General features: G+C 44.5%; 1 protein-coding gene across 5 annotated transcripts in view; it reads left to right on the plus strand.

Annotated features, from left to right (window-relative positions):
- TP53RK (TP53 regulating kinase) overlaps positions 1 to 27,338 on the plus strand; it is a 67,164-nt gene that overhangs the window by 37,481 nt on the left and 2,345 nt on the right. For 2 of the 5 annotated variants that reach the window (XM_085619304.1, XM_085619307.1), the window contains exon 3: positions 21,366 to 21,840. In XM_085619304.1, coding sequence (XP_085475430.1) covers positions 21,366 to 21,840 — 475 coding nt within the window. Of the gene's footprint in view, positions 1 to 21,365; positions 22,127 to 27,338 lie in introns of those variants that run through there. The other 3 variants (XM_085619305.1, XM_085619308.1, XM_085619306.1) reach the window with 2 other exon arrangements.

Raw genomic sequence — 27,338 nt, forward strand, 5'->3', positions numbered from 1 at the left:
TCCCAAAGGGTCGTTTTGTGTAACAAAGCCTGCTATTATTTGGCAAAGAAGGAGCCTCCAGTGGGGCTGCGCGGCCATTCCACCAGGGCGACGGCAGCAACTACTGCTTTGGGGTGGGGAGTGCCTCTCAATGACATCTGTCAGGCAGCTACGTGGGCTTCGTTGCACACATTTACAAAACACTGCTGCCTTGACAGTCAAGTCCAGAGAGACAACTTCTTTGGCCGTTCTGTTCTCCAGGACTTTCTGGTGTGATCTTGGTTTGCACACCCACCTCCGGGGTTGGTATTGCTGGGGTATCTATTCTAAGGTAAGGAATCTATAACTAACGTGTTTCTTTCAGCTGAACAAGTTACTTACCTTCGGTAAAGATATATCTGTAAGAAACATTAGTTATTGATTCCTTACCGCCCCACCCATCCTCCCGTGCTGCGAACGGATTTCTAGGGCTATGGATATCCTTTCAGGGCCCTAGGTTTGTGCACCAGTGGTCAGTGTCTTGCATGGCTCTGCGTTTCTGGTGCAGAAAGTCGTGTACAGAACTGACGTCAGTGCGCGAGGGCGGCTTCTAAGTAGCTACCACAACGTCATCCCGGCGACATGACGCCAACGTCTAACGCGGAGCCGATCGACACCACCTTCCGCTTCGCAGAGGTACTGCTGACGAAAAACTTTCCGAATCCAGTCTGACGCCTGGGGGTAGTTCTAAGGTAAGGAATCTATAACTAACTAATGTTTGTTACAGATATATTGTTACCGAAGGTAAGTAACTTGTTCTTTTGATCCCTGTGTAATACAAATAGAGTTCACATATAGGGTACACATGACCCCTGACTTGCCTCTTAGTTAACTAAAAGCATTGTCATCTGGGGTGGCAGGAATGTTACTCTGTTCATATTTAAGAACTCTAACATTTAATGAAATATTACTAAAGCATGATGTGGTAGCGCACTGTCATTTACAAACATTTTCTGTTCAAATGACCACAAGCCTTCCCACTGGCGTGCAGGTGAACAGATAAAACTGTACAGCGTGTAAACGATAATATGTGGAAATCGGTTTCAGCAAATTTCAGCAAATACAAGGACGATATGATAATGAGTTTTGTCATTCAGGCTACTGTTGTACACACACAATAAATGTTGACATTTGAATCAATATCTCCTTGTACCTAGATGATGGACCCTTCAAAGAAAATGCTTACTTAAATAAGCAAATGTATTTAAAATATAGTTACCATTAGTGAGCAGTGCCTTTATTGCAGTCCCAGCAAAGGTATTGAACTAAAATCTCTAAGGGCAACCTTTTTGCCTTTGATGTGGCCCAAGTTCATATAGAGGCTTATTGGGCGTCACCTTCTTTTTTCGATTATCTTTGCAGAAACTGCTGCATTTTACCAAAGGTTTTTTTTTCTTCCGGGATTGTAACTGGGAAGAACGAAACCCTTTGCCTTACATTGTAGAGAAACCATTGAATGTTGGGAGGCGAAGCAGTAGTTGGAGTCAAGCTGTGTGAGGGAACTTTGGGTAGCAGGTCAAGGATCAGAATGTTAAAGTCAAGAGCAGACCATTAATTATCAACAGCATGTCGCCATCAAGAAAGCGTCCAGAGGACATTGGTTGGAGCAGAGCCGAGTAAACATTCTAAAGCATGTATGTACACTGAGCTATGAACTAGCATGTCTGTACCCTTAGTTATGAACCGCCATCTTTGTCCCAGCAGGGCCTGCTGCTGCCTCAACTGTCATCCCACAAAACCTTGTCTGCTATCTGTCTAAGCCCCTCTGCAACTTTTATTGTTCTACTTTCACAGCGGACAAACTCCACCCCCCCAGCCCCACCATATTATGGCGCAATAGTCCTACAGTAAAAGTACCCACCAAGCTAAAAACAAACATAATTACTAAACAATGGGGGAACCTAAAAAGCCGAAGGACATGGGTATGAAATAGTACAGAAACAATTGCTCCCAGCGGGATTATGTTATCGCCGATAGTACCCAAAACATTGGAAACAGACACTCAGGAAATGCAAAACCGTTTATTCCAATCTTTATCATAAGTTTAATAATTGATACATTTTATACGTTCATTCCTTATATAATAAAGTTGCTCAAAAGTTTGTAAAAGAGTGATTGAAGAAAGTGCTCGTGAAAGAGATGAAGTGAAGGGCAAAGGTTTGAGTGCCAATATACAATTCATATAACCATTATATACAACTTCATTCAGAAAAGGCTTGTACGGAATTCTCTTATAATACATATTTTCAACATCTCATTTAGCACCCTATATTGTGGAACAAAGATAAGACGAGAATCGTATCTCCGGTACAGGTAATTTATATGTGTTGACGTTTTGACCCCAAGTAGAAGTTAGGCCCTATCCGGAGTATGGCCCGGCAAGTTTAACCAGGATCCCGTGGTGAAACTTTACAAACTGACTTGAAACGTGGTTCATATCATGCCGCTTGAATCGGTTCTTAGTGACTATGCCGTCTTCTGGGAGAGTGGGAAATAACTGCTATTTCCAGTCCGTTTGTAAAATTTCACCCCAGGATTCTTGTTAAACTTGCTATACTCCAGATAAGGAGCTAATCTCGACATACGCCTCTTTTCTTTTACTCTCTATTTGTGGAAACGTCCAGAACTTAATTTGGATCCCCGTATGCCCGGGTTGTAGATTAAATCGCACCTAGCACGTCCAGGGATTGGATCCTTGTGGACCTTTGTTCTAACTGATTTATCGACCTGCAGGAGCCGGCCAGCCCTGAGCGGGAGGCCCCCCACCAGTCTCCGACCGGTGGTCTTTAAGTTGATCGTTACCCTGTTCTGCTGAAGACAACCACTTAAGGAATTAGTCAGCCTACCTTCTACTTGGGGTCGAAACGTCGACACATATGTATTACCTGTACCGGAGATACGATTCTCGTCCTATCTTTGTTCCACAATATAGGGTGCTAAGTAAGACGTTGGAAATCGGTATTCTAATGGAATTACGTACAGGCTTTTTTCTGTATGAATTTGTATATATTAGTTTTATGTATTGTATATTGGCATTTAAACCTTTGCCCTTCTCTTGATCTCTTTCACGAGCACTTTCTCCAATCACTCTTTTACTCAATTGTGAGCAACTTCTTATATAAGGAATGAACGTATAAAAATGTATCAATTATTGAACTCATGATAAAGTTTAGAAAAAACTGTTTTGCATTTCCTGAGTGTCTGTTTTCAGTGTTTCGGGTACTATCGACGATAACATAATCCCGCTGGGACCAATTGTTTCTGTATTAAAACGAACATAGGCACCTTAGTGCGCACACCAAAAAGGTACTGACTTTTCTCACTCTATGGAGACAGGCAAACTGTAAGCCCAGATCAAACAATATGACCACTGTGTCATTAAATGCAAAGCTTTGGTGACAAAAGCCGTCTGTCCTTCCAGCTAGGAAAATGTAGTTCATTTTTAATTTGAGTAACTATTTCAAATTTCTAAAGGTTTCCGCAAGACTACCTGTTCGTTAACACACGAAACAAGAAAAAGCAACTATTTGCACTGTTTATTGTGGGCTTGGCAATAATCTAGAAAAAAATAAAAACACATATTAACAGGTTAGTATTTTTTTCAAAAGTGTGCGTTTTTTGTGGCTGCAGAGAAATAAAACAGTTCTGGTCATTTCAAAGTACAGTCTTACAATTTCAAGTAATGTGCATGTCTGTGCATACAGTATGTCTGTTTCTGCATCAGTGTTTTTTTTTCTACGTGTGTGTCTGTGTGTTTGTATATTTGTGTCCACTTTACCCCATTCCACTCCACTCCACTCTTCACCACTCCACGGTACTCTACACCAATCCACTGTACACCGCACTGCATCATTGCACTCTACTCTACGTCACTTCACTCTATGCCTCTTTTCTCTACACCCCTGTACTCTACTCTGCATCACTCTACGCCAATGCGATATACCCCACTCTACTCTGCTATGCACCACTGCACTCTACACCACTCCACTCTATGGTCTCCACTCTGCAAAACTGCACTCTGCCACTGCCCCTCTATGCAAGTGCACTCCACTATGCACCACTCCAATGTATACCAGTGCACTCTGTGCCAACAAGACTATGCCACTCTAATCTACTCTGCACCACTTCACTGTACCCTGCACCACTCCACTCTACCATTCACCATCCCACTGTACATCAATTCACTCTACTCTGAAACAATGAATTCGGCGCCACTCCACCCTATGCCAATGCAGTCTATGCTGCACCACTCCACTCTTTGCCACTCTACGCCACTGCACCCTGCTCTAACCACTGCACTCTACTCTAACCACTGCAAACAATTCCAATGCACTCTACGCCACTTTACTCAAAATCAATGCACTCTACGTATGTGAACTGCAAGCCAATCTACTCGACGCCACTATACTCTACAATACTCTACGCCACTGCACTCTACACCATTGTACTCAGCCATTGCACTCTGTGCCATTCTGTTCTACTCTGCACCACTGTACTCTATGCCACTGCTCTCTGTGCCACAATACTCTGCACCACTCTATTGTACACCACTCTATGCAGATCACTACGTCATTCTACTATGTCACTGCACTGTGCAGCAGTCTATTCTGCAACACTGCACTCTGTCAGTGAACTCTACTGAACTCTGTTCTGTGCGACTGCATCCACGTCACTGCACTCTATTCTTCACCACTTTACTCGACTCCATGCCAATGCTCTCTACATCACTATACTCTATGCCACTCTACTCTGCATCACTCCACTGTACACAACTGTACACTATCCTGCACTGCTCCTCTCTGTGCTACAACACTCTGCTTTGCAACACTGCACTCTCTTCCACTGAACTTAACACATCTCTACCCTGCACCGCTGCAGTCTATTCTTCTTTACTTCACTCTATGCCAATGCACTGTACATGCCTAGGCTCAGTGCCACTCTACTATGCATCCCTCCAATTTACGTCCTTCTGCACTACGGCACACTACTCTATGCCACTGCATTCTAAGCTGCTTCGCTGTACTCTGAAGCAATATATGCTAATGCACTCTGCACCACTCTGTTCTACTCTATGCCACTCCACTCTGCTGCTCTCTCCACTGCTGCACTCTACACTTCTGCACTCTGCGCTCTACACTATTGCATTCTGCACTGCTACACTCTTTGCCAATGTATGCTACACGCCGTTACTCAAAACATTCTACGTCACTGCACTGTATGCCACTATACTCTACTCTGCAACACACTACATCACTGCACAATACAACACTGTACTCTCCGCCACTGAACTCTGTGCCGCTCTATTCTGCGCCATTGCACTCTACGGCACTGCACTCAATGCCACTTCACCACTCTATGGCACTTTACGCCACTCTAATCTACTGTGAATCACTGCACTCCACAGCACTTCACTCCCAACCTCTCTACTCTGCACCACTCTAATCTGTGCCAATGCACTCTACTTTAATATGCACCACTGTGCTCTGCACCACTCCAGTCTAGGCCACTCCACTCCACTCTGCACCAATCCACTCTACACCAGTGCACGCTACACCACTACTCTATACCGCTCCACTCTACCCTGCACCAGTCCACTCTACACTACTTCAATCTATTCTGAAATAGTCCACTCTATGCCACTGTACTCTACGCTGCGCCACTCTACACCACTCTACTCTGCACCACTGCTGTCTAAACCACTGCACTCTACCCAATGTACTCTACATCACTTTACTCAAAACCAATGCACTCTATGCCACTATACTCTACTCTGCAACACTGTACTCTACGCCACTGCATGCTATGCCACTCTACATCATTGTGCTCTACGTCACAGCCCTCTACGCCACTCTATTCTATTCTGCACCACTGTACTGTTCGCCACTGCTCGCTACAGCACTCTACTATACTGCACTCTATGCCACTGCACTCTACGCCACTGCACTCTAAGACACTCTCCTCTGCAAGACTGCACTCTCCGCCATTTACCTCTATGCTTCGCTGCACCACCTGACTCTGTGCCACTGCATTCTGTCACTGTATCACTCAACTCTACGCCACTACACTCTACTCGACTACAACGTACGCCACTACACTGCATCACTGACTGCACTCTATGCCACTCTAATCTACTCTGCCCCACTGCTGTCCATGCCACTGCACTCTAAAGCCACTCTACACCACACCTCTGCACTTACACAACTTAACTTTACACTGCACCACTTCATTCTACTCTGAAGCAATCTACTCTACTCCATAGCACTCCACACCCCTTTACTAAAGAAAAGTGCACTCTATGCCAATCTACTCTGCACCACTATACTTGATGCCACTTCACTCAAGCCCACTCTAGAACACTCCACTCTGATGCTCTACTCCGTTAAACTCTACTCCACTCTGATACTCCACTCATTCACTCCACTCTGTCACTCTACTCCACTCAATGCCACTTTACGACAAACACTCCACTCCATGATGCTCTACGCAACTGCCTCTACACCACTCCATGCCACTTTACTCCATTCTATTCTATGACACACTACTTCACTCTACTCCACGCTGACACTCTATGCCTATCTCCTCTACTCCTCTCTATGCCATTCCACTCTACTCCACTCTATGCAACTTTGCTCTATGACAATCTACTCCGCTCTACACCACTCTACTTCACAACAACATACTCTACGCAACACCCTCTACTCAATTCTGCTCTACCCTACAGTGCTCTACTCCACTCTATGCCCTTCCACTGTACGGCATCTCTACTTCCTCCATGATCGTCCGCAGGAATATATGCCATTCCACTCTATGCCACTCCATAACACTCCACTTCACGCTTCTCAATTCCACACCACTACACGACTCTCTATGCCAGTCTATAACACTCCACTCTAGTCCACAACACTTTACTTTGTGACACTCCACGCCACTCTCCTTTACGCCTCTAACTTTTAGCCACGCTGAACAGCAGCCAAGCTTGTCAACAACCTGGCTAAAACATATTGGCAAAACCAATAGCTCTTGCATAGACGAGACCTTTTCTCTTTGCAAATGCTTGTCCTGCCATCAAAACCCCACTCCCGTCACCTTCTGCTGATCTTCAGGGGACAAAGAAAAACGTTATTTGGCCCTGAATTACCTTTACCTAACATGGCCCTCACAACCTGTCAGTTGTCCCTCCCAGACCTTCTCCTAGACTTTCAGACCCATGACCATCTCTCACAGTATTTGGCTCCATCCTGCCAGCCACCAGCGTCTGTCAGAGCTTCTTAATGAGCACTTAGATATCATCACTTAGCCATGAATGGCACCTCAGTCAGCCTGCAGACCATCCTTCCAGTTCAGATATCTACAAAGCATCGTTGCTATTTCTCGGGCACTAATCGTGACCTCTAAGATACCCTCAGTCCCTTCTTTCTGACTTTCAGAGCCCCTTACAAAACCTACATTAGTTCCGATTTCCTCTTTCCCGCATAGCCCCAGACACCTGTGTTTGGAGGGCAGTCAGGTCCTTCACTTATCTGCAGATGGTTATACATTTATGTATGACACAGTGCATATTTGTAACTCTGCCAAGGTCCTTTTGCTAATTGTCACCTTGAAAACCTCTTAGCAGGTACATTCTGTGTCCTCACAGCAACTTCTTAGATGACTGACCAAAACATAAACAACAGAGAAGAACAAATCACTTACCCAGCACCTCTAGAGCCATGCTGGTAATAGTGACCAATACTTATGTGGCCATTGGCTCGCTCAGCGCAGTTTATTTTCGATATATCGTTTTCAAAGTGCTCTGTGTTCATTTAGCTAAAGATAGGCAAAGAAGCCATTTCCTTTGCACTAACTTATTGAATGAATTATTCAGTTGTAAAGAATCAGTTGGGCTGTATTTGAGGGAGAGCAAGATGGCGTCTGTGTAGGACGCGAGCTCACGTCGCTCCCATCCGTGAAACTCACGACGTGGGAAAAAAAAATGAGTTCTGCCGGAGGATCCTGTCTGGTCTCTACCTCTACGAACATTTCAGTCAAGGTGTACCAGGAGCTGAATTATGGATTAATCGGAGGCTTCAGGCGGCGGCCGGCATCGTCCTAAATGCTATGTGGTGTCTCCTTGGCTCCAGCACTCTCTGTTACGGCTCACGCTTAAGTCGCAAAGCAGCGAAGAATGCCCTGCCGGGGAACCAGGAAAACAGGCATGGCTGCTGGTTCATCGGGCGGACTCCCTCCCTCCTCGCTGGACTGTTGTAAGGTGGCAATGGGGTTGGGGAACTATGAAGGGGCTGGGGATAAGGGAAACGCCAAAATCAGTGGTTTAGAGAGTGGAACTAGGACTCAACCCGGAAAGGCTGGCTTACCAGGAGATACAAGGGGGTCCCAACCCTTAATCGCCACTTTACTATCTGGCAATGGCAAGGGCCATTCTGTGGAGTATAAAGAGCGGAGTCTGAACAAGGAGCCAGGGATAAATTTGGCTGTCACGCGGGTGGAGGGAAGAGCTGACGCCCCCTCCCTGGTGCAGCAGAAGGCAGTAGTGGTTTTAAATGACCCCAATCCACCTCAGAGCAAGACACCACCACAAAATTATGACCCTCAAACCACTTCTAAAACCAGCGAAGGGACACTAGATGATGTAGCTTTAACCCCAGCTGATCATGAAGGTGCCATTGGTGACGGCCCTAACAATGAGGGTCAGGGTCACGACTGGAGTAAGCAGACGCAGTTGAGAGACGCTTATGTGGAAACCAGATGTAGGAGCCAGCCTGAGACATCTATCCCCCCAGAGACCCTCACTATTGAAATCACGGGGTCTGCTCCGGAGGCCGTTCGGGGTCAGGGCAGGGCTACAAAAGAGTTGCTTCCAATATGCACAGCTAAGTCTCCTGACGCTGGGGAGAAATTCTTCTCACTGGACGAGTCAGATCTCTCTAATCTGGAGGATTCATCGTCTTCCCTAACTGATGAACTAGCCTCACAGTCGTCCTCCGGTGATGCTCTGGAAAATACCACTTTTTTAACCCAACGTAAACACTCTGGCAAAGGCACATGGGGGGAAAAAAGAAGAATAAGAAAAGGTGAGTTGGCGGTGAAGTCTCCAATGCCAGTAGCAGAGACATCTCTGGGTAATCTACATTGGGACTATTCAGCAACACAGTTGGTTTTCTCTGGAGAGGAACCCAAAGGACCCCCAAAGGAATGTAATGTTGGAACATCAGGCACGCTCCTGCAACCTTCCACCGTTGAGGGATCTCTGACGACCATCCTCCAAACGATAAAGCAGGTCCAGGAAGAAGCCTGGAGCTCGAGTTGGCAAGCCTTGCTACAAAAAAACTACATGGGACTATTAAAAAAATCAACAAATCCTGCTCAGATATTGCTGGTAGAATCACAATGGTGGAGGAATGGAATGAGCACCTGGAAACTGAAGTTAAGTCTCTAAAACTACAGGAATCTTCACAGGAAGCAACGATGGCCAATGTTCTCTGGAAGCTAGAGGACTATGAGAATAGACAGAGGCGCAATACATTGAGAGTTTTTAGGAGTACCTGAGGGAGCTGAAGGCTCTGATATAAGAGTGTACATCATATCTCTTTTCAAGGGCGCCTTCCCAGAAAAAAACAACTGGGACTGGGGGGCAGAAATCCAACATGCCCGCAGATTTCCCTCAACGCTGAAGAAATCCCGATCCAATGAGGTAGAAAGACCTAGGGCGATCTTGGTCTACTTCGTGAAAGCACTCGGACCTGTGGTGTGGCAATCCTGGCTAAAAGGGATTTGATACTGTTTTTCACACATGTTTGTACTGATAAACTTGGGAGATGGGTTATCTTAGAATTTCGGTTTAATGTGTGTACTTTTACCTTGTACTCTGTATATGGACCAATTCTAGATGGTGCAGTTTTATATGATTGGCTGACTAATGAATTGGTGTCTTGGCCATCTCCTATTGTTCTATGTGGAGACCTAAACATTAATCTATCTAGTAGATGGTCCTGTGAGGAGCAGTATAAATACTGTGGAAGGAAACCTAGGGTATTCCAGTCTCTTAAAAGCCTTTGTAAAGATCACACCCTGATGGATGTTTGGCAGATTAAGAGAACATCTGAATATGGATATACCTTTTTTTCCTTTCCTCACCAGTCGCGTGCTCGACTGGATTTTTTTTTTTGTCTCACGTTCTATAATCCAAGAGTGCGATATCGAAATTTACCCCCGGGTTATGTCCGATCATAATCCTCTTGTTTTAGTAATTAAAAAGGGCGGGCCCTGCTAAAAGGGTAGTATTTGGAGCTTTGAGCAGGCATTACTGGTTAATAACGAATACCTTACCCACATGAAGAGCTGGATAGCACTATTCCGTTGAGAAAACCTAGGTAGTACCTCACTGGAAATTGTTTGGGATACGCTGAAAGCAGAGATTCGGGGAGAAACCCTGCATTCACGTTAACCAGGGTGAGGAAGGAAAAACAGAAAATGCGGGAGCAATATGCCATACTAGCCCTGGAAGAAAGGAAATGAATAACTGCCACACAACAGGGGGGAGATATCCAAGAGGTGCAGATGGGAGGTCATTATGGCAAACACAGCTATAAACGATATCACGATAGCAAAGACAGCAGACAAATTCCTAGTCTATAGGAAACAAGCCTATGAATACGGCGAACAAGTCGGTCGTACACTTGCTATAAGGACCAGACAAGAGTGTGGTCAGAATGAAGTTAGGGAGAAACAGGATCTAGTACGGGGTATGATTTCCGATCCAGCATGAATAAGGTTAGCGTTGAAAAGATTGTATCAAACACTGCATCTGGAAACTAGCAGCTGAGAGCACGATGATATCTTTCCCTATCTAGATCTAACTCTACTCCCTAGATTTGGTGAAGAAGAGCAGGCGGGTTTAGAAGTGACCCCTCCGCGGGAAGAGATTTTAACCGGTATCTCGTCTCTGGCGACGGGGAAGGCATCCGGGGAGGACGGCATCCGGGATGTATTTTACAGAGCATTTGCTTTGGAACTGAGGGATTGCCTAACGGGATTGTTCATGCACATATTTAAAGGAAACAAGCCCCCTGCTTCATGGTCGCTGGCAAGATTGTGGTTTTCCCTAAAAAGAACAAACCCGTAGGTGAACTCTGGTCCTACAGACCGATCACACTGATTAACGGGGACTCTAAAATCTGCTCCAAAATCCTAGCTTTCCTATTGTCCCCAGTCATCAGCATAGTAAATGGGCGGCAACATGGGTTTATACCTGGGAGAAACAGACCACATTAGACATGTAATTGCATTGTTCGATGCTGCCCAGGTGGCGGGAGACCCTATGACTTTGATTCTGCTGGATGCAGAGAAAGCTTTTGATAGGGTCTCCTGGCACTACCTCTGGAACGTGCTAGAGAAAGTAAATATAGGACCCGAGTTCCAGCAAGCACTTAAGGCGCTATATTTTAAGCCAGAGGCTAGGGTGTTTGTCGCAGGGGAACTCTGATTCATTTGTGATCTCAAGAGGGAGCAGGAAGGGCTACCCCTGTTCTCCACTTTTGTTCTCCCTCTATATAGACCCTTTTATTCGTAGGCTTGAGTTAAATGTCAGGATCCCCCCCTATGGTTTTTAACAGTTGGGGTACAAAAACTCTCGCGTACGCTGATGATATTGCCCTAATTACGCCCGAACCTTCTATAGCAATTGCCGAGATTGAGAAAGAGGCAGCGGAATTCGGACGCATTTTGGGCTATTCTCTAAATAGGGGAAAAACTTTAATTTTGGTAAATAATCAGATATACCTGCAGTATTCACGGGTAGCCACGAGTGCGATATATCTGGGAGTTGCCATCAACCCCGATCTGGATTGTATCGTTAAGGACAATCTCGAGCCTTTGTTTGAAAAATCTAAGAAACACCTACTTAGTCTGAATAACTTACACCTATTCCTGGCTGGCCTATGCAACGTTATGAAAATGATTTTCTTCCCCAAAATTCTTTAATTTTTTCGTGCTATCCCCTTAGAGATAGGAAACCTATGGCTTAAAAAATGAGACTAATTGATCTCCCGATTTGTTTGGTCTTACGCAAAACCAAGGAGAGCTTTACATTTTCTGACCCTCCGAAAAGACCAATGAAGGTGGGGACTTCCAAACTTAAAGTTGTATTACTGGGCTACTGTTTTACAGAATTTAGGACCCCTGCTACAAGAGAAAACATCCCGGCAATTAGGAGTTGAATAATTCCCTTCCCCATATGACTTATTGGTAAGTGAAGGGGCATGGGGAAATTTATGGAGGCAAATTGAGCTGAAATGCTTCAAGCGAGTTTGCTTTAAGACCTTATTGAATACCTGGTCAACAGTCCGTAAACTAACGGGTCTGGGCTGGCTTCATTTTTTATACCCCTCTGAATGATAACACGTATTTCCCAGAAATCTTCTGGGACAAACATGCCCTACGCTGGGTTAAAACGAGCTCAATCAAGGTAGGCTTTTTCTTCTCCACCATGGGTATAAAATCATTCCAAGAGATCAGGGGTGAATTTGGCTTCAGTCATAAAGATTTTTTTACGTACCTACAAGTCAGGGATTTTTTATATCACAAGGGTGGAGGGGTGATTGGATTCCAAAGGTGTGACCTGGTTGACGCTCTGTTAGCAGGAGGCAAACGTTCAATTGGTATCATCTATTCCCTCATCAACAATCGTATGAAGGATGACATTGACAAACACTTTTCGAGATGGCAAGAACAACTGGCCATCCCTGAATCTAGTTTCCGGTAATCCTTCTCTCTGGTCCAATCGTCGTTCCTATCTTCTGAACTACATGTACAGTATTATAAAACTTGTTTTAATCTATTTTACACTCCTAGTAGGATTATTAAATGGGGGGATCGTAAAGGCTCACAATGCCCTAGATGTCAACTTAGGGGGCCGATATAATACATATTTGTGCCACTTGCCAGTCTCTAACTCTCATTAAAACTCAGATCACAGATTTTTTAAATAATAAGTTAAATATTCAGGTATCCTTGTCCCCTGCTGTGATTCTTTTGGGAGTATCAGAAGTTAAGAGACCGGTCAGCGGTAGAGTGTTGGTCTTTATTGCCATGACCATCTACCGTTTATGTATTGCCTCGGCATGGCTTTATAACAATCCACCAGTGTTTCAACAATGGTTAACTAGGGTGCTGGCAATTTGTAATCTAGAAAAGGCAATTTGTTCAAGGAAGGGGAGCCATGGTAAAAGGAAGGGTCTTAGGATATGGGGGCATCTATTGGATTGGATAGAAGTAAGGAGTTGAGAATGTTAGGCCCAATGCACTTTAACTAGGTCTATATTAGGATTTGTTTTTCTGTCCCGTAGGGCTTGTTCTCATTTTATTTTTTATTTTCTTCTCTCTCCCTTTGTATGAACTTGCTATGAAATACGATCTGTACCAATGGTAAAATGTTATTTAAATGTGTAGCTGGGGTGGGTGAGGTGTGAAGGGTTTTATTGGGGTAAAATGATTGCCCCTTTTTCTATGTCATGCATTATGGTTTTGCAATTGATAATAAATAAAATATATTTAAAAAAAAAAAAAGTAAAGAATCCGTTGATTGACTTTGGTTGTCACATAGTTGCTATGTTTGTAAACAATATATTTGTGTCCACTAGCTCTGATGTTATTTGGATTTCATTTTGCTGTAGTACATTTTCTGAATCTTTCAATATAACATTTTACAAATATCTAATGAAGATGAAAGCATTCCCTTTGCATATACCATTTATATGGAGAAATGTAATCTGAGTATGTAGTCAGAAATGCGGTAGTGTAACTTAGTTTATGGTGGCCTTTTTGGATGCTGGAGACATTGAGCATCAAATATCAATTATTTTCCTGGTATAGGAGTGCTGCAACTATGAATATGACTTTATCAAAGGGCTGTGACTTTAAAGTTAAGCATTGACTCCAGGGAATGACAAAGCTTTACTTATGAAGGAACTAAGCCAGTTCTCAAAACACTCTCATCATGTTAAAGGGAACTAACTGGATCCATCAGAACAGAGTCTTGTAAACACCTGGTGTGAGAAAGTGCCCTCTTTCTTGCATGGTATGCCCCCACTTTTTGCTGAATTGCTGATGTGCTTTGACTGAGTGTGCCCTGGGCTCCTGCCAATCAGGTAGGTGGGTTGAAGTCCTTTAATGCAGCTTATCTTGATGATATTGCTGTCATTAGTTCCACCTGGCAGGATCACTTGATCCACATTGGGAAGGTTTTAAAAGCCCTGCAAACTGCAGGGCTAACTATCAAGGCATCCAAATGCCAGATAGGGCAGAGCACTGTGGTGTACTTGGGCCACCTTGTTGGTGAAGGCCAGGTTCAGCCCAAGATCCAGGCCATCCTGGACTTGTCAGCTCCAACAACCCAGACCCAAGTCACGGCATTCCTTGGCTTGACTGGGTACTACAGGAGGTTTGTGCCGGGATATGGGTCCATTGTGACTCCCCTCACAGAACTCACCTCCAAGAAAATGCCCAAGAAGGTTAACTGGACAGTTAGTTGCCAGAAGGCTTTTGATACCCTGAAAGAAGCAATGTGCTCAACACCAATTCTAAAAGCTCCATATTATGCCAAGCAGTTCATAGTGCAGACTGATGCCTCTGAGCTAGGGATAGGAGCGTTCCTATCCTAGACCAATGATGAAGGCCAAGACCAACCTGTTGCTTTTATAAGAAGAAGGCTTCTCCCCAGGGAGCAGCGTTGGAGTGCCATTGAGAGGGAGGCCTTTGCTGTGGTTTGGTCCCTGAAGAAGTTGAGGCAATACTTGTTTGTTACTCACTTCCTAGGTCGAACTGACCACAGACCTCTCAGATGGCTAATGCAAATGAAAGGAGAAAATCCTAAACTGTTGAGGTGGTCCATCTCCATACAGGGAATGGACTTTGAAGTGGAACACAGACCTGGGACTGCCCATGCCAATGCAGATGGACTTTCCAGGTTCTTCCACTTAGACAATGAAGACTCTCTAGGGCAAGGTTAGTCTTATCATCTTTCGTTTGGGGGGTGGGGGGCCATTTGTGTGAGAAAGTGCCCTCTTTCTTGCATGGTATGCCCGCACTTTTTGCTGAGTTGCTGATGTGCTTTGACTGAGTGTGCCCTGGGCTCCTGCCAATCAGGTACCCAGGGCCTGTGTTCCTTCCCTAAAACTGCATTGAAGCCTAAACCCAATTGGCATCTCTGCCCACATGTCAGCCCCTGGTAAATGGTACCATAGGTACCCAGGGCACTGTGACCACGGAAGGCCCCTAAGGACTGCAACACTTATTATTCCACCCTTAAAGGCCCTGTACCCTGACACACACACACACTGCCTTTGCAGGCTGAGTGCCTGGGTGCAGAACAAAACAAAGAGTCGACATGACACACATCCCTGTGTGACATGTCCACAAACCACTGCCCTGGTATACATCAGTCACCCCTCTAGCTGGGTGCCCTATGCCAGTGGTGAGGGTACAGGTGCATGAGCCCTGTAGCCCTACATTGCCCAGGTCCATTCCTGGGCCCTGTAAGTGCAGTGCTGCCATTAAGAGTATATGGTGCTGGGAGGTTGTCATTACGAACCCCACAGCACCATAATGGCTACACTGAAGACTGGGTTTGGTATCAAACTTCTCAGCACATTAAACCCACACTGATGCCAGTGTGGGATTTAATGTAAAATGCACCACAGAGGGCATCTTAGAGATGCCCCCTGAAAAACAACCAACTACCAGTGACCTGACTGAGTGGCTGCGCAGGCTGCCACCACCAGACATGTTTCTTGACCCCTGCTGCTCTCGGGGGCCTGAAACAATGCACATCTTGGGATGAGGTGCCAAGCCTCCTCCCCTAGGATGGTCAGGGTTCACGAAGGAGAAGCTTCAAAGGCATGCTGCCTTTGTGAGCCTCTTCAGACCATTTGCTGCTTTCGGCAACTGGTCCCCACTGGTTCTACCCCCCACTTTGGACGGGTGTACCGGCGGGGAAAACAAGTGAGGAAGAGAGGTGTGCCCACCTCTGCCAACTCCACCCCTAAGGTGGGGGAGGCGAGGTGAAGCACAACCTCGAGTCCCTGCCTTCTTGAGGATGGGGAGACCCAGCCAACCAGGGACAGGCTCCTGCCCCCTCCCACTGGAGAGTAGCAGAATAGGGGGTGTACCCACCCCCGGGAAGGGACCCATTGATCCCTGCCCTTTACCTACCTGTAACGCCCCTAAATTTAGTATTTAGGGGCACCCTGAACCTTCCTTCCTCGGATCCAGCACCCAGAAGAAAAGAAGAAGGATGAAAAGCCGTGCAGAGCTAACATGAGGACAACGCCCACGGACTTGGCCCCAGCCCTACAGGCCTGTTTCCCCTCGAACCTGCTCCTGCAAAACCCCGGCATGTCCAGCGGCCAGCAACCTCATAAACCCCGGAGGTCCTGCCTGCATTCACTTTCCAAGCTACTTCTCCCGTGAACACTGGACGTGTTTGAACTGCAGCTTCTGGTGCCAGCCAGAAACCGCAAATCCAGCCCACTCTGCACCCGCCGAGCCCGGCCCGAGCTTGAGTGGAAAAACACCACAAGGAGGTCCCCCAGGCGATCCTGACCCAAGATCCGGTGACCCCTGACCTGCCTCAAGCCTCCTGACGACGCCTGCTACCTCAATCCAGAGGACCCCTCCTACCGCGACCAGAGCGGGTAAGAAAATCCGACGTCCCCAGGCACCCCTGCACCTGACGCCCCACAGCCTTGTGTGCCCAACCCAGCAGTGCCTAACCAACCCTCAACATCCCAACTTGCCCCTCGAAGCGGTGGTCACTCCTGGAAGATCCTCGTCCCCGAGACTGCAGTGTTTCTTTGTCCCGGAGAATCTCCATTGAAATCAACAGGGCACCCGACCTCAAAACAGCACCCTGCATCCGGCCGCCCTAGTGCCGCTGAGGGTGCCCCTTTTGGGCTAACCTGGTCCCCAACTTGCCCTGAGCTTAACCCTAGGAGCTTGGCTCCCACAACCCTGTGGCCTCCTTGCCAGCAGCCACCAACCGGAGCCCCCTATCCTTCATAGGATAACATTGGGCCTCAACACTCTGTACCCGGCCGCCCTAGTGCCACTGGGGGTGCAACAACAGTGCATCACTGACCTTGGGGGACCCCTGAGTCTTACCCCAGAACCCTAACTCAAAATACTGATTACCTACCTGGAAACCGATAACCTCTTTTTCCTCATTGAACAACATTGACACTTTTCCTTAAAAAATCAGCCGAATAACCGAAACGCATTTTCTCAACTGTTTTCAGGAAATATCCTAGTGCTGAATCTAGGTATCCAGCACTGAGGAAGAAAAAGTATCATTAACATAACTTACCTGCTAAGTGAATGTCCTTCCATAGGATAACATTGGTGATTCTATGTGAAAAAGTTTCTGTCAACTTTTGAAATGCAATAATATTCTTTAAAAATCGTACCTCTAACTAAAACGCATTTACTCACCTGTTTTCAGGAAATGTCCCAGGGCTGAATCTAGGATCCAACCCTGTGTTAGCAAAAGTAATCTGAAAAGTAATTAACTGCATTTTTCTTAAAAAGCCTATTCATTTGAATGTACTATACCTGCAATGTGTTGCAAACTGCTTACTTAAAACTGTAACCAAAGCCAGTACAAGTCATACTGCAATTTTGAACTGTGTTCATACAAGTAATTTACTACTGCAAAGTATTTATATGCTTACCTGTACCAGGCTTGCTTTTTTTCTAGAAATAAAACATTATATTTTTTTATACAAAACAATTGGCCTAGAGTTCAGTTCTTGAGTGTGTGAATTCATTTGTTGACTGAGTGTGTATATTAAATGCTTAACAATGTCCTCTGATACTGCCTTACTGCTGAACCAAGCTACCACTTTAGAGAGTAAGGTTCTGTCTAACTTTAAACTCTGCCAGACCTCTGGAGTCCCTTGGACTCTATACACACTGTACCTCACTTTGGTGCAGTATATATAGAGCCAGTTTCTTAAACCTGGCCAACAATGAGGATCATTAGAGAAGTACTCTGTTGGGGTCTTAAAGGGGGCCCACTACTGAGAAATCTCATAGACAGTGAATTTCTTTATGGCGACATGGTTTACCAAGTGTTTGCTTGAGCCTAGTCAGTGTACAGTGGACAGCCATATTCATAGTTTTGGTCTGTCCACGCTTTTTCTGAGACTGTTTTTAGCTGGAGGCAGTTTAAGACTTCACTCTTCACACCATTATTCAGCCGCTACAGGTGGGTACTTCCCCATGCATAGAGATGAACTTAGAATTGAAATGTAATATGCAAACTCAGGCTTAAACAAGCATTTGCAATGCAATAGGTCTTGCATTTGCGAGATTCTGAGCTATTAGCATTGTAAATGACAATGCCTTTTATTTATGTGTTTTAAAAACCTGCAAGCAACGACTAGGAGTGCAAAGTGCAAATAAATAAAAGGCATTGTCATTTACAATACCAATAGGTCAAAGTTTCGAAAATGCGAGACCTATAGCATTACAATTGCTTGTTTCATGTTAGCCACCTTACACAGGATCAGGGATTCTTTGCAGCGTGTTTAGAATCCATTGGCAAAGTCAATAGGTCACAAAGGTGAGACCTATTGACTTTGCCAATGCTTATTAAGGAATGCGTCTAGTAATATATCCTTCTGTTACGACCTTATGCCTTGTTTGGTATCTGGTGAAGGCCACAATAAATTGTCTGTGTTAAAGAATCGCCATTTCAAATAATTTGTGCTGCAAACGCTCGTTGCCTGCGCAGTCACCTTTCCTGAGCAGACTTCTCGCGCTAATTCTTTAAAAACAATCTGGTGGCATCATGTACTACGACGCACGTCGTTAACGCACATGCTGGAATTACTTTTACATTTCATTCAACCCCCGTGTTATTCTGCAATTAATGGAAGAGCTGAAAAGGCTGCTCCCTGGAGAGAGTGCGTCTGGAAATGGGTTCTGTTTTATTTGCAAAATTGCCAAGTTGAAGTGCTCTGGGGGCAGCCGGACTGAGCAGTGGGCGCTGAATGGAGGCTCTGTCCAAACTGGACAGCCTGAGCCATGCCACAGAGGGGCAGGCCTTATTAGCATACCAGATGTTAGGCTAGTGAGAAGGAGTGCATTTAGAATGCCCTATTGGCCAGTCAGACGCTGCCCGTTGTAAGTGATTTGCTTGCCATATGATAGATGAGATGTCGTGAGTCCCGGGCCCACATGTCATTAATGAGGACACAGACACAAATTGTAGTAGTGTACTGGAACTGGCCCAGGGCACGTGTGCCCGGCCCCTTTTATTAGCGTGGTCACCTGACCGTTGACACCTGTGATGAGTGGGTGTATTACACAGGCAGAACACTAGAATGTGTCCAGCAGGACAATGCAATAGGAACCAACACCTCTTCTGACCCACGCTATGAATGCCCCTGCTAGGGACAGTTTGCGCATTTGATAAGCAGCTGATGTAAAAAGCTTAGTCGGTTTTAGTCTGTTCTTAGCGCGCCTTTACTACTCCATGACAGGGACTCACGGGTGGCTAGTAAGTAACGCTGGGGGGAGGGGGAACAGTCAGAACCGACTGCAGCAAGATTTTTCTGATCAAGTGAGCAGGTTTAACAGACAATACACAAAGTCTGCATAACACAACCACATGTAGAAACCAAGACGCCACCTGCAGCTGATGTACACAGCTTCAAGCTGCGAGTGGTATCCGGCGCCATAAGCAGGTGGAGTAGATTGGAAGGGGCCTGCCTGTGACCCAGAAGTATGACAGAGGTGCACATAACAGAACTGCCCCTGTAACCCCAGAAGGCGGCCAGCGAGCACTTACTGTTGTGGGAAGCAGCGGCCTCTCCATAAAGCGCTTATCCAGCTGGAGCACCGACCTCTTGGCACGAAGGTCTGTGTGTATCAACAGCTCGCTTTTTAACGCCTGCCAGGTGAGCATCTGGAGCATCGCAATCTAGGAGTCAGGGCAGCCCGGGGGTGGAGGCTCCTCAGCGAGGTAAGTGAGCGGGACACTGACTCGAGTCGGGCCCCTCCTGCATGAGCACCTGGTACAGAGCTCTCAAGGTGTTCCGCTCCAAACCCCGGTATCCATTGCTGGTAATTTCTGATGATTGCTGGGACTTGTAGTTAACGTTTCCAAATGCAAACTACATGTACCAGATTGCAACACATATCATTGGAGAACTACGTCTGGCACTCAACAGCGTGAGATCTACAGAGTGCTGCATGCAAGCAAACACTGCTCCTATAAAGTGCAGGCCCGCCTGTGGGATATCGAATGCAGACTGTTGCAGGACACATCTGTGTATGTGTTAAATGTGTGTCCTGTGCTGGGACCCAGAAGCCATACGAATAGTATTCTGCCTGTCCATAGGCCTATTTTGCGCATGCGTTTTTTATAATTCTGCTCCTAGGACAGTACTTGCAATAGAAAAGAGAGAAAGAGAGGCTACAAGTCCCTAAATGTAAGGCGCAGTTAGTTTAAAAGCAGGCGCTGGAGTTTGGTTGGTTGGATATGGCGCCCTATTACATTAACATTAAAGTGCAGCCACTGTTGACCTGTATATTAAATAGCAGATTCCTGCGTGGCACATGATCATTACAAGTTTATCGAAGTGCAGACCATAGTGTTTAAAAGCGACTTCATCGCTTTATATTAAAATGAGTCGTTGTGCCTAATCTAGAAAAAACTCAATGACGAAAAAAGTACATGTACCGTGTAACAACCAAGTAAAGGGGCCAGTAGCCATGGGATAATACAAATGACGACATGACTGTACTAAGGAGGGACTAACAAGCCTCATAATGAATCAGAAGACAGCATTTACAAAGACAAACGCACAAGCCAAAGAAAAATAAGGGCAGGGGAGTGGGCGAGCCTTCTGTCCGTACTGAACTACCACAGCTCTTCGCAGGGCAGCGCTTTTGTGCTGGCTCACGCTCGACCTAAATATGAGCTCTGCACTACATACAGTAAGAGGCGTAAAAAGGAGAGGGAAAGGCCAAAATACATTTTAGCCAAAGTACAAAGTTAAAATACCCTTTAAAAAACAGACCAACATAAAACACTATACAACATTGTTCCTTACTGTGTCTTCAATTTTTTTTATTTTTTACTTTGAATAAGACACTGATTGAAGCACATTATTTGTGAATGTTGAACAGCTGAGCAGAGGCAATCAACTGCCCAAGCAGCCAGTAAAATTGCATACCCCTTCTTTGGTATGGAAATCTCTATACTGTTGGGCTCTATATTTGAAACACGGTTGACAAAGTTTATTTATACAATATGCTTTCTGAAGTAACGCATGTGTATTTCTTCTCAGGCATTTCGGCTCCAGTGGTCTACTTTGTAGACTATGTCTCCAACTGTATATACCTTGAGGATATTGTACATTCAACCACTATCCGGGATCATGTTACTAACCTGCAACGTTCTGAAAATTATACTGCAAAACTTTACCCCCTCGCTGAGCGGATAGGCCATATTTTGGCACGAATGCATGACGAAGATGTTGTTCATGGAGACTTAACAACGTCTAATATGCTATTACGATCACCCGCAGAAGCCCTGGACGTAGTGTTAATAGATTTTGGACTGAGTTCCATCTCTGCTCTTCCAGAAGATAAAGGCGTTGACCTGTATGTCTTGGAGAAAGCATTCCTCAGTACTCATCCTAACACAGAGGATCTTTTTGCAGCGCTTCTAAAGAGCTACTCGGCTACATCTAAAAAGTCCGGGCCAGTAATAAAGAAACTGGATGAAGTTCGCCTAAGAGGAAGAAAAAGATCAATGATTGGGTAACAAACCAAGAAACCTACTTCTCAAAACAGGTTTCTGGTTCCTCTTTTGTTAATTATTAGTCAATATTTTTCATTTAATTTTGCAGTGCTTAAATCTTTCAGGTCTGATGTAATTTCTACCGCGATCTTTCTGACCACATTGTTCAAAGGTATTATTGAAATCCTAATATTTCTTTTAGTCCGTTCTTCAGGGATTCTGCTTAAGAATGGGTTGATGTAATACTATACTGTCTTCCACCATTACTGCCTACTATCTATATGCAATAAACTTAAATGCAACGTCTCCTGTGGTAAATGAACATTGCATTTTTTTCTTGCAAGCAGTTGGGGATCACAGAATAGCCAGTTTAGCATGCACGAAACATCGGAATATAATTTGTCAAAAACATAAGTATGATCCATCTAGTGAAAAATATGTGTTGTTTTAATTCTCTCCCTTTCTTTGCCAGACCTCTTTGCTTCCAGATTTAGATGTAGGTCCCTTATTTTGGAGATGTATGTACGGAACTAAGAGATTTCACTTTGAAGACCTTTACGTCGCATTAGCATATGATGAAATACTCCAAATCAGTGATGTGCCAGGCTACGGGACTAAAGACTCCATATTTGAAAAAAAACACCTATGCAAGGGTCTGAATTAAGGCGTATTAACACCTTTAATTTTTTTGTACTTGTACTTTTGTGTAAGTTTTACATAAAAAAAAAAAGAAGACATTCAATCCAATAAAAAAGTTGACACATTACTTACATACAGCAAACAAATGATGGACGGAATGCTGACAATGCAAACATTCTCCCCCACTCAAAAGATCTGGGTTTAATCCATTTTTCTTTTGCCCACTACGCCACCCCAGTTTGGATCCAGCCATATGCAAATCAGTCTTGACCCTGTGCCTCATGGGAATAGTCCAGACCGAACTGCAAGGCCAGGTCCTGCCTGGACCGGAAACAAGCATCCTGGGACTGGTTTCAGGGTATGTCACCCTTCTTCAGCCAGGCTAGCTTGAATCCAGCGGCACAGTGAGCAAGGGACCCACATCTGCGCATACCCATCCCACTTAGGGTGAAAAGTGTTACAGCAAACAAATGATGGACGGAATGCTGACAATGCAAACATTCTCCCCCAGTCAAAAGATCTGGGTTAAATCCATCGTTCTTTTGTCTAGGATGCTTGTTTCCAGTCTAGGGAGGACCTGGCATGGCAGTTCGGGCTGGACTGTTCCCATGGGGCACAGGGTCAAGACTGATTTGCATATGGCTGCGTTCAAACTGAAATGGCATGGTGAGTAAAAAACGATTGATTTAGGCCCAGATCTCTATACTGGTGTTAATGTATGACATTGTTCTGCATTCTGTCCATCAACTGTTGTGTTTGCACATTACTAACATATTAAAGAACCTGAGAATAATATTTTCCAAAATTACAAAAGGAATTTAATAAACTTCAACCCATCATAATTCTATTTGATTTTTTGCTGATTATCATCATTCTTTTGCGAATATAATACAGTTCAGGCTACTCAATTGACAAGCTGTAATTTTATCACCCATACAATTGCACCCCATGGTTGTGCGCCTTTCTGGACAATCGCCTTTTCTCACCAGCGCACTACTTAACGTGCCATTGTAGCATTGCCCATCACCTAAAGAACACAAAGGGCTGAATTTGGTTTACTGAGCACCCAGTGCTGTGAAGCTGGAGAAAAAGTTAATTGGGAAAATTACCTATTCAGTTACAATGCACATATTCTAATAAATTCTATCTGTACGTTTTTGCAATAATGGTTTTGAATTTTTCTTACTACTGATTGAAGCCACTTGCACTTCAGGTTATTGTATTGGTTTGTGCTGTCTTGCAAAGCGAACTGAAGCCGCAGCGCCTCAGAGAAAGCGTTGTGTCGCCAGGGTTTCTGGAAAGGTATAAATTGAGACCGATATAGGTAGTTCAAGAGACGATGACTCGCATCGTTACCTGGTGCGACAGAAGGAGGTGGCTGCACTACAACAAAACAACTTCTTGTGTGAGCTGCAGCAGGCAGTCATTTTAAATAGAACTCAGCCTTTTTTTCAAAACATTTTTTTAACTTTGTTACGGAGCTTTCTGGTCTTTGAGGGGGAGACACTCCCTCTAGAGTACTGTATTCGAAGCAAGAACCAATGAAGGAACTGTCACTATCAAAAACCATAAATCAAAATCTTCTTTGTTGGTGAGATCTTAGTAATCATGATGGGAAACACTTATGGTGTATGACCCTTAATGTACCTGATGATGCCAGAGGCTCCTACCTGTTGAGCCCCTTTCCCACCAAGGTGCAAACATGAAAGCCTGTATGCGAGAACCATGGGTACACTAATTTGTTAAGGTGCAGCAGGATCTGTCTGACAGTCATGCATGTGAACAGCTGCAGTATTTCTTCTAGAATGAATGCATGGGAGGAAATCAATTGAAGTGTGATGATGATAGGACACTGACTGTTATCTATCAATTTTCTCAAACTTCCTGACATCTAATTGTAAGGTCCACAAAAGCATTTTGCAAAAATCTCTTAAATCACCTGACATTATGGGTAATCCAGAATTCAGTGTTTCTTGATACCCAGGATATATTTAATTTTTCATTCTCAAGTTATGCATGGTGTGGCGACAATAATTTATCACTGTTATGCACATACCTGTTGCTGGCACAGAGTATCGTTTGTTTTTGAACCAGTACCAAAGCTCTGTGTCACTGTGACTTGAAACCCTGGTGGACTTAACAGTGCACTGCTTTTGTAGATGAATTGACATTCAAAAAGTAAATAATGTAAACCTTTTCTCCCATTTCTCTTTTTCCCTGTTGACACTATTTTCAGATTTCAACAAGTAGTTCATTTGAGAGAAAAAAACTTAAACAAGCTACACAAATTACCCCTTACACAACATAGTTTTCAGAAATGTGTAGCTTTGTTGATTCACCTGTGGATTTCACACCTATGTCTAGCACAAAGGGGAAGTGGGTAGAAACTATAAACATAGGAAATAGAGCAAACAGGCCCGAAAATACTAAATCCTGTTTTACCTTCATTTTCCAAGGTATACATTTAACTCCATTCAGATTGTTATTCTAGTAAATAAAAAGATGACATGTTATGTAACCCGGGATCTTTTAAACAGATCAGAGCTGTCCAGGAGTCTCCAATATTATAGACACTGAAGTTGTGCTCTATTTTTCTAAAGTTCTCTTTCGACACCTTAGCACATAAAAAGGGCAAATATTCTGCATAAATTCAATTATATATAACATTTGCTCATCGTCCTTCCAAGCACTCGCAGAAAATCTTAGCATGTTCAATGTAGGGGTGGATGATAAATTCTGCTCCGCCAGCGTAGTTGGTGTAGTTTAGGCAACTGCACTTTATGCATGTAATGCGGATTTCCCCTTAATTTTTCCAGCAGCCATGTGGCAGACTTTTTCTCACGCGTAGCTCGCCAATGATAGGTTGGTGAGTGCTAGCGAGATTTGGCGTCCCCTGTCACGATTTTTGGTCGGCAGCAAGATTTCCTCAATGCAGGCAGTTGCGACCATTCGCGGTCAGAAAGCCGCTGTTCAAGTAGAAAATCTACTTGAGCTGCAGCAAATCAACTCGAGAGGCAGTGCTCTCTGGTATGCCATGTGGTGTTGTTCACACTTACTTTTCAGCATGGAACTAGCTCCCGACACTAAAAATCAGCAGAAGCACATTTGCAGAATTCCACGGAATCTCACCACGTTTTTATGTAACTGAGTGTGGGTGAGTTCCACTCACCCTTAGTTAAATGAAATATTGAGATTGGTTCAGACATGCAGAATGCTTATAATTCTTGCACTAATGTTGTTTTCTAAAATTATTGGTTCAGTGACAGATAAAAATAAGATAGAGAGAATAGGCTTCTCTATGTGCCCGTATTTGGTGAGATTAGGGGTATTGTTTCTAATTAACTTATTGCAGACCGGCTCTTGTGCGTTACTAGATGGTAATTGTCTTTCCTCTCCTTATTAGATCTCGCCTGTAGCTCTGGCCAATAACTGAGAGCGAACATTTAACAGAAGTTAAAACAATCTGAGGAGGGCATGATCACTGTGAGCAACCTGAGCGAGTGTTGAAAGGGCAAGTTGTAAAAAAGGTCATGTTGAACAATCCGATATGTTGAAGGGACACCGATAGACCCCAAAGAATTACGGCAGTGGGTCAAAAGGACAATATGCTTGATTGGCAACGCTAATACTGCCATCTCCAACGAACGGAGGAAAAGTATCCTATTGAAAATTGACCCAAAACTAATTGAGCTAGCGAATAAAGAAGGAGGACCATCTTCTCAAGGACTCCTCTTTGGAGAAGAGTTCATTCGCAACATGGCTAAATATGTGGGGGCCTTTAGCTCTATTCAAAAGTCTCAACGCGAAATAAAAAAAGTATTTTTTCAAGATAACATTTTTGGAAGGGCCGGGCGAATGCGGGGTCGATTCCCCGGCCGCAGACAATCTCCCTCCAGACTCTTTCTGGGAAGAGGCACAAGATTCCAATAGACATCCTTTTATGGAGGCCAATCTTTCTTCCCGCAAAGACAGAGAAACCGTACAAGACCTTTCCGGGGAGAGAGAAGAAACCGAGGTTTCTCCTCAGGTAAGAACCTTGAAAGACCCTTCAGATACCCCTATAAAGGTGGGAGGAAGACTAGCCTTTTTCTCTGGGAATTGGACTGTGATAACACTAGACCAATGGGTTCTAGATACAGTCAAGGGTTACAAGATAGAGTTCATAGATACCCACATTCAAAGAATAAGACCTCGAGAAATACAGTTCTCTCAACAACAGAGAGAATTAGTCTCTCAGGAAGTAAAAGACCTGTTAGCCAAAGGGGCAATAATGGAAAGTTCACAAATTGGTTTTGTGAGCAACATTTTCCTAGTGGAAAAGAAAGACAAAGGACAGAGACCTGTGATACATTTGAAAAGCTTAAACGAATGGGTAACGTACCATCACTTCAAAATGGAGGGAATACATCTCCTAAGGGACGTTCTGAGAAAGGCCAACTGGTTAACTCGTCTAGACTTGAAGGACGCTTACCTGACCATTCCCATTTGGCAACCACACAGGAAGTTTCTTCAATTCAATTGGGAAAGAAATCATTGGGAATTTCGCACCCTCCCCTTCGGGCTTTCTTCAGCCCCTTGGTGTTTCACCAAGGTATTACGACCGGTAGTAGCATGGCTAAGGCAGGGGGGTGTAAGATTGATTATTTATCTAGACGATATCCTCATAATTGGTCAATCCAAATCGATGGTAACTCATCACACGGATCTTACTATCCGACTACTTCAACACTTAGGCTTCGTAATAAACAAAAAAATCATGTACAATTCCATCCCAAGAAACGCAATTTCTGGGTTTCATGGTCAATACATTGAATGCAGAACTGAAACTTCCAAGGGAAAAGATAAAGAAACTTCGAAAAGAGCTCAGAAAGATACTATC

This window comes from Triturus cristatus, chromosome 7 (assembly GCF_964204655.1).
Source record: "Triturus cristatus chromosome 7, aTriCri1.1, whole genome shotgun sequence".
Taxonomy (NCBI): domain Eukaryota; kingdom Metazoa; phylum Chordata; class Amphibia; order Caudata; family Salamandridae; genus Triturus; species Triturus cristatus.